At 36.4% G+C, this 7,891-nt stretch overlaps 1 protein-coding gene across 2 annotated transcripts; it reads left to right on the forward strand.

Annotated features, from left to right (window-relative positions):
• The first annotated feature begins 332 nt into the window (after positions 1–332).
• LOC107850962 (UTP--glucose-1-phosphate uridylyltransferase) lies at positions 333–7,512 on the forward strand. 2 transcript variants are annotated; one of them, XM_016695823.2, is made up of 21 exons: positions 333–581; positions 662–709; positions 2,831–2,922; positions 3,062–3,152; positions 3,745–3,805; positions 3,887–3,964; positions 4,064–4,114; positions 4,226–4,299; positions 4,525–4,597; positions 4,705–4,762; positions 4,914–4,960; positions 5,040–5,105; positions 5,584–5,616; positions 6,011–6,063; positions 6,161–6,236; positions 6,320–6,376; positions 6,512–6,595; positions 6,694–6,795; positions 6,879–6,983; positions 7,123–7,194; positions 7,278–7,512. In XM_016695823.2, exons 1-21 carry the CDS (start codon positions 496–498, stop codon positions 7,302–7,304), a joined length of 1,434 nt encoding a protein of 477 aa, XP_016551309.1. In that variant the 5' UTR covers positions 333–495; the 3' UTR covers positions 7,305–7,512. The 2 variants fall into 2 exon arrangements, with proteins under 2 accessions (XP_016551309.1, XP_047256480.1); XM_047400524.1 differs by lacking the exons at positions 333–581; positions 662–709 and adding an exon at positions 1,550–1,623.
• Positions 7,513–7,891: the final 379 nt, after the last annotated feature.

The following is a 7,891-nucleotide window of genomic DNA, read 5'->3' on the forward strand; positions in this document are numbered from 1 at the left end:
AGTAGTCTAAAATTTAGTAACACATTTTAGGCTTAAATGTAATTAGGTGTGGTGCCACCACCAAACGATGTGGGAGTAACGAATGAGGCTGCTCCTCTATTAATCGGTCTCAAGTTCAAGCTTTGGGTATAAAAGAATCGAGCGCTACTCTTGAATGGGACCTATCTGGTGCGAATCCTTCCTTAACCGGTCTCGGGTTCAAGCTTTGAGTATGAAAAAGTCGAGCGCTATCCTTGAATAGACTTATTCGGTGCGAGTCTAAATTAGTCGGATTCTAATGTGGGTATCGAATATCGGATGAAAAAAAATAAAATTAGGTGCGGTGCCACATGTTTAATGAACACCATCAGACACTCTCTCTGACGCTTTACGCAACTCACAACTCTTACCATATATATATAGCTCTTCATTCACACACAGACACGCACTCTATCACTTCTCTCTTTCACACTCTTCCAGAACTTTCCAACATCACAATCTTCTTCTTCTTCAGCTATGGCTACTGCTACTGCTTTCTCTCCTGCCGATACTGATAAACTCTCCAAACTCAAATCTGCTGTTGCTTCCCTTAACCAAATCAGGTATTTTTTTTTACAATTTATGATAGAATTAAACTGTTTTGGATCCAGTTGCTGATTAATTGTTGATTGTTTTTGAGCAGTGAAAATGAGAAATCTGGATTTATTAACCTTGTCGGTCGCTATCTAAGGTAACGCTTAATAGCAGTTGCAGCTATTATTCTGACTATTACTCAGTAAGAATTATCAGTTGTTGATTTGTAGTGTTTGCACACTAAATTTTCATAGATTTTGCACATAAAGTTGATTTATAGCTAGAAAAGCACGGATCGGTTCACATTTCTAAGTTTTAGTTTTAGTTTTGGTTATTCATTAGTGGCATTGTGTAAGGAGGAATCTGGATTTATTATTAAACACTTAAAGCAGTTGCAGCTATTATTCTGAGTATTACTCACTAAGAATTGCCAGTTGTTGATTTGTAGTGTTTGCACACTAAATTTTCATAGATTTTGCACACTAAATTTTCATAGATTTTGCACATAAAGTTGATTTATAGCTAGAAAACCAGTCTGGATTTATTATTAATCTTGTCTGTCGCTATCTAAGGTAAAACACTTAATAATAGTTGCAGCTATTATTCTGATTATTATTCTGTCAGTGCTGTGTAATTGCGTGATTTGTAGTGTTTGCGCACTAACTTTTCAAAATTTTTGCACATAAAGTTGGTTTGTAGCTAGAAAAGCATGGATCAGTTCACATTTTCATAAATTTTGTACACACACACACACAGAGTATACAAACTAACTTGATCTGCAAAAGCTCTGAAGTTTATGCACATTTTGCGCACACACACTATATACTCTTATAGTTGGAGCAATTATTCTGATTATTATGCAGTAAGTGCTGTGTAATTGCGTGATTTGTAGTGGTTGCGCACTAAATTTTCAAATATTTGGCACATAAAGTTGATTTGTAGCTAGAAAAGCGCGGATCAGTTCACATTCTAAGTTTTTGTTTTAGTTTTGGTTGTTCACTGTTGATCTGTAATGGCATTGTGTAAGGAGGAGTCTGGATTTATTATTAATCTTGTCGGTCGCTATCTAAGGTACACTTAATAATAGTTGGAGAAATTATTCTGATTATTACTCACTAAGTGCTGTGTAAATGCGTGATTTGATATCGTTGATTGCCACTTGTTGATTTGTAGTGTTTGCGCACTAAATTTACATAATTTTTGCACATAAAGTTCGTTTGTAGCTAGAAAAGCACGGATCAGTTCACATTTCTAAGTTTTAGTTTTAGTTTTGGTTATTCACTAATGGAATTGTGTAAGGAGGAATCTGGATTTATTATTAATCTTGTAGGTCGCTATCTAAGGCACAGTTAGCAGCTGGAGATGTTATGTTTCTGATTATTTGTTCTGAATAGTGATTAGAATTGTAATTTTATTAGATTTTTTGGATGTGAATTGTGATTTAATTTAATGCTGAGTATTTACTTGATATAAAGTCGTTGTTGGCCCCCAATTGCAATTTAAATAAATTTTCCGAGATTCTGCACATCAAGTTAGGTTGTATAGTTTGTGTTTGTGTGCAAAATTTGCATAAATTCCTATTTTTTGCAGATCAAGTTAGTTGTAGCTCACAAAAGAGCAGATAACTGAGCATTTCTGATTTTTGAATGTTTTAGTTTTTGTTTGTATATGGGGAGTGGGTAATGTGTGTGCCAAATGTACATAAATTTCCAAGCTTTTGCGGATCAAGATTGTTTTATGTAGTGTGTGTGTGTGCAAAATTTACATAAATTTCTAGCGTTTGCAGATCAAGATGGTTTTATGTAGTGTGTGTGTGGGGAAAATGTACATAAATTTCCGAGCTTTTGTGGATCAAGATGGTTTTATGTAGTGAGTGTGTGTGTGGACAAAATGTACATAAATTTCGAGCTTTTGCAGATCAAGTTAGTTTGTATGTAGTGTGTGTGCGCAAAATGTATATAATCCGAGCTTTTGAGGATCAAGTTAGTTTGTATAGTGTGTGTGTGTGCGCGCGCAATATGTACATAAAGTTCTGAGCTTTTGCAGATCAAGTTAGTTTGTATAGTGTGTGTGTTTTCAAAATATGCATACCGAGCTTTTGCAGATCAAGTTAGTTTGTATAGTGTGTGTGTGTTCAAAATATGCATACCGAGCTTTTGCAGATCAAGTTAGTTTGTAGCTTTGAAAAGCCTAAATCACTTTACTTTTTTTGATTTTTTTGTCTTTTTTAGTTTTTTGTTATTGACTGTTGATCTGTTGTGGCATTGTGTAATCGTAGTGGTGAAGCACAGCACATTGACTGGAGTAAGATCCAGACACCAACTGATGAGGTGGTGGTGCCTTATGACAAGTTAGCACCTCTTTCCGAAGGTATTTGTACTGTATTATTTGAAGTTCATATTTTTTGTGATCTGTCATATCATAATCAACAAGTGTCGACACGGATTGTTTAGTGTTAGATCCATTTGAATATTTTTGCCGAGATGCTTTATTATCTTTATCAATGCAGATCCCGCGGAGACTAAGAAGCTTTTGGACAAACTTGTTGTCTTGAAGCTCAATGGAGGCTTGGGAACAACAATGGGATGCACCGGTCCCAAGTATGTACTTGCAGTATTTTTCTAGCTAATGTTAAGTTTTGAAGTATTTGAAACAGAGTATTTTGCAAATCTGATTTCATTAAGGTTGCTTTATTTGCGTTAACTCATCTTTTAACGGCACCAACTGTTTGAAAGTGAATACTGTTGGTGGATCCAGAGTGCTATACTCAACCTTCTATGTCTTTTTTCATCTGATGCTGTATATAAACTTTTCTGCTGGCACCCTGAAAATTGCGTATGAGCTGGTTTATGTTAGCACATGATACTCCTTGCTTTTGTTATTTTCAGTTTGTTCATGCTAGAGTGTATTCATCAGGGGGGGTCTACAAAAGCAATGTGCTTAGCTATTTAATTTTGCTTTTAAATTAGAGTTTCTTTATACGTCAGCTGAAGAGTAGTTTAAGTTGTCTATTCTGGTTGATGGGGGCATCTTCAAGTTCTTAACTGTTACGTGATCTAATTGCCACTAAAACTTGGCAGAGTTGGAATACCATGGATATGATGTTCTCCATTTAAAAGAAAAGTTGTGGCTTGCATTTTGTCGATCTTAATAAGAGGTAGAAATTCTGAAGTTCATTTATTTTCGATGCAGATCAGTTATTGAAGTTCGTAATGGTTTGACATTCCTTGACTTGATTGTCAAGCAAATTGAGGTACCTCCATATTAATGGAGCATTTTAATCTGTCCTGGTATTTTACTCGTTCTTGTTCACTGATTAACTCTTGTTCTGTAGGCCCTCAATGCCAAGTTCGGATGTAGTGTTCCCCTGCTTTTGATGAATTCCTTCAACACCCATGACGATACGCTGAAGGTGAAGTAATATATCTTTGATGTCTTCTCTTTCATAGTTAAGTTTTCCTGTTTGGCTAAGTGCAAGTGCTGACTTCTTGCCGTTGCATCCTCTATGTAGATTGTAGAAAAATATGCGAACTCAAACATTGATATTCATACATTCAATCAGGTTGGTGTGACTTATCATAAGCGATAACAAGTATCGATTAGCTTGTTTCTGCGCTGGAAAAGTATTGAATTTGTAAAGAGGGATTTAACATTTGCTGTTAAATATTTACAGAGCCAGTACCCTCGCCTGGTTACTGAAGACTTTACCCCACTTCCATGCAAAGGCAATTCCGGAAAAGATGGATGGTAATTGACAGTTTAAGATGTCTTCCTTGTCTTCCTGATGATGTGTTCTTTTTTTTTTTTTTGTTTAAATGAATCTTAATTCAAGTTTTGGAACATCTTTGTTGAGTTACTTTCTTCAAAAGTGTCTATATCGAGCAGACTTTAAGAATTATGATTCCTTTTTCTAATCCTTTTGTAGATATAACATGTATATTTACTTGGCTAATGTACATTACTCATGTACAGGTACCCTCCGGGTCATGGTGATGTTTTCCCTTCTTTGATGAATAGTGGAAAGCTTGATGCACTACTAGCAAAGGTTTGCTGCTCATTACACCTTACTATCAAGTATTCTGGTGACCATTTTTACTTTTACCATCAACTTGAAATGCTGGCTGTTAATTGTTATATTTCAATTATACACAGGGCAAGGAATACGTCTTTGTTGCGAACTCAGACAACTTGGGCGCCATTGTTGATTTGAGTATCCTTGCTATGATTTTGCATTGTTGAATAAACTACTGTTCTTTTGTGTGCATTTAATAACATTTCAATCATGAAGAAGGTTTTGACACTAAAACCATTCTCAATTGCCATGAAAAGTGCATTATATTTTCCTTAATTTGATATTGCAGAAATCCTAAATCATTTGATCCTAAACAAAAATGAGTATTGCATGGAGGTACTGACTCGGCACTCTTATTTTAAGACGGTGTTAAACTAGTACTTTCTTCAATTATAAAGTTTGATGAGTATTGCAGGTTACTCCCAAAACTTTAGCTGATGTCAAGGGTGGCACCTTAATCTCATATGAAGGAAAAGTACAGGTAAGTTTTATTATATTCTTATATCAGAAGTTCATAAGCGATTCCTGTCTTTGTGTCATCTGGTTGGGTATAGATGTATTATTCTTATTTGGCGGTGAAGAAAGAATCAATACAGAAATTGAAGTAGTGGCTTGGTTGGTTCCTACTTCCTTGAGGCTAGTATTTAGGAGGTAGATTTGGTCTTCAGTCTTGGTGTTTTCAGCTATAATTACAAGTACACATCTATTGAACTAACTTGATTTGCGGCCTCTAATCTTAATTAATCAGTTTACTCAATCTTCTTCGGTAGCTATTTATAGCCGAGATACTTTAAAAGCAAATCAGTTTTGAATTGCATAAGCTGTGGCACTCTTTGTAATTTTCTTGTTTCTCTGAAAGATTTGGGATAGTTATGCTGCTGCTTGCATACCTTTTGCTAATATATATGAGCTACTTCTGCAAAAGTTTCTTATTAAGCTACTCTTCTGTGGTGTTGCAGCTCTTGGAAATAGCACAAGTCCCTGATGAACATGTGAGTTGTATCTCCTGTTTATTCCTTTAGTTTTTGCTTTTGCTGTATTATATGTGAAGTGTTATTAGAAGGTGCATGGAAACGGGAAAGTGACCAAGGTTTCCAAGAATAATATGTTTTAGTCAACAATTCTCTAATTGGGATAAAAAGCTATTGTTGAAATAGATTTATATCATCTACATCTCTTTTAGGTAGCTAGTTTCAAGTTGCAAATGCTTGTTTTTTCTCCTAGATCAATATTTGGTGATATTATTCAAGATGAGTTTGAAATTGCATTACCTTTTTCTTTGCCAATTTGATCTTTTTTTCCTCTTAACACGATGATGTATGCGATTCTTTCATTTCATCCAAAAGGTGGCTAGTTTGATGTTCCGTCTTCACTTGCTTGGTACAGGTCAATGAGTTCAAGTCAATTGAAAAATTCAAAATTTTCAACACCAACAACCTGTAAGGCGATATAATCTCTCTTATGACCTACTCCAAGTTTTATTTAGCAGTCTTGTCATGAAGCATGTTCTAATTGAGAGTGCTTGCTATTTTGCAGGTGGGTGAATCTGAGTGCTATCAAAAGACTTGTAGAAGCGGATGCACTCAAGATGGAGATTATTCCCAACCCAAAGGTATCACTTTGTGCTTGTTTAACACTTGTCCAAGTTTTGCAACAGTTCGTCTAAGTGCCTAACTAGCCAATATTCATTATCAGGAAGTGGACGGAGTCAAAGTTCTTCAACTTGAAACTGCTGCCGGTGCTGCAATTAAGGTATGCCAAACTTAACACTGTGTCTTTAGATAGCCAACTTCATCCTTAAATCTTGATATTTTTGTCGCCTTTGTTCCTCTTTTTGGTGATATTTTCTCCTATCTAACGTTACTCATTACCGTTTTATTCCACCAGTTCTTTGACCGGGCAATTGGTGCTAATGTTCCTCGATCTCGTTTCCTTCCAGTGAAAGCAACTTCAGATCTGCTCCTTGTCCAGGTTAATTACGATCTGCCATTGTGCTGGTTACAATACTATCTATCCTCAGTTAACTTAAATGATATGTAGTGTGCTCATCCACCTGTATATCTTTGCAGTCTGATCTTTACACCTTGACTGGTGAGGGCTATGTCATCCGAAACCCAGCCAGGTCTAATCCATCCAACCCATCCATTGAGTTGGGACCTGAATTCAAGAAAGTTAGCATCAACTCCTTAAGTAGATTACTGCTGTAGATTTATGTGACATTTGGCTGAATTTAGTTAATGTCTTGCCTTCTCAGGTGGCCAACTTCTTAGCTCGTTTCAAGTCTATTCCCAGCATCATTGATCTGGATAGCTTGAAGGTGACCGGTGATGTATGGTTCGGATCTGGTGTTACCCTGAAGGTGATCAGCTAAACTTACTTCATCTTTATTGAGTGCATTTGTTTTGATGTGCAGTTAACGACCTACCAATGACATTAACCTACTTTCGATTTGTGTCTGAAAATCTAATGGTGTCTTTAATCTTCTTCTGCGTATACAGGGGAAAGTGACGGTTGCTGCCAAAGCTGGATTGAAGCTAGAAATTCCAGATGGTGCGGTGATTGCCGACAAGGTAATACACTCGATCTGAACACCTAAAGGAGCCACCAGATTTATATTTAACTAGGGTATCTAATGTCGTTCATTCATTTCCAGGACATCAATGGACCTGAAGACATATAGACTATAGAGGAGCTGCTGCTGCGACGAGTATGTTTCATATTTTGTAAAAAGGGGTCGGCCCGGTTCATACCCACTCCGTGGGTGTCGGGGAAGGGATGTCTAGGCAGCCTCACCCCAGCTTTTTAAATAAACGAACAATTTTGCTTGTTTTGTTAATGGAACAGTTGATACAATACAAATGACTACATCAGAGTAACTTGTTCCTTGATATTTCTCTAGCTCGTTTACTTCCCAATTTTAAGAGTACAATTTACCATGTTAAGTGATCTTAGTGAAGTGTACATGTGAATTAGTTTCTCATGGTTAAGTGACAAGTTTATATACAAACCATACAATGGCGGACCCTGGATTTCAACGGACCCTGGATTTCAACGTTGTGGGTGCTCAAAAAAATTTATTAAAAATAGTATGTAGCTATAGGGATTCAAACCCGGAAAGCTGGACATGGGAGTCACACCCTTAAGTTCCTGCACCCAACTATATATTTGTTCTCTGGGTGCTTTTTAATTAATTAAATCATTTATTCTGTGCTTCTTATATCATTATACCTAATCTACGTCGAGTTTAGTGGGTGCCGGAGCATCTCA

Source organism: Capsicum annuum, chromosome 12 (genome assembly GCF_002878395.1).
Source record: "Capsicum annuum cultivar UCD-10X-F1 chromosome 12, UCD10Xv1.1, whole genome shotgun sequence".
NCBI lineage: Eukaryota > Viridiplantae > Streptophyta > Magnoliopsida > Solanales > Solanaceae > Capsicum > Capsicum annuum.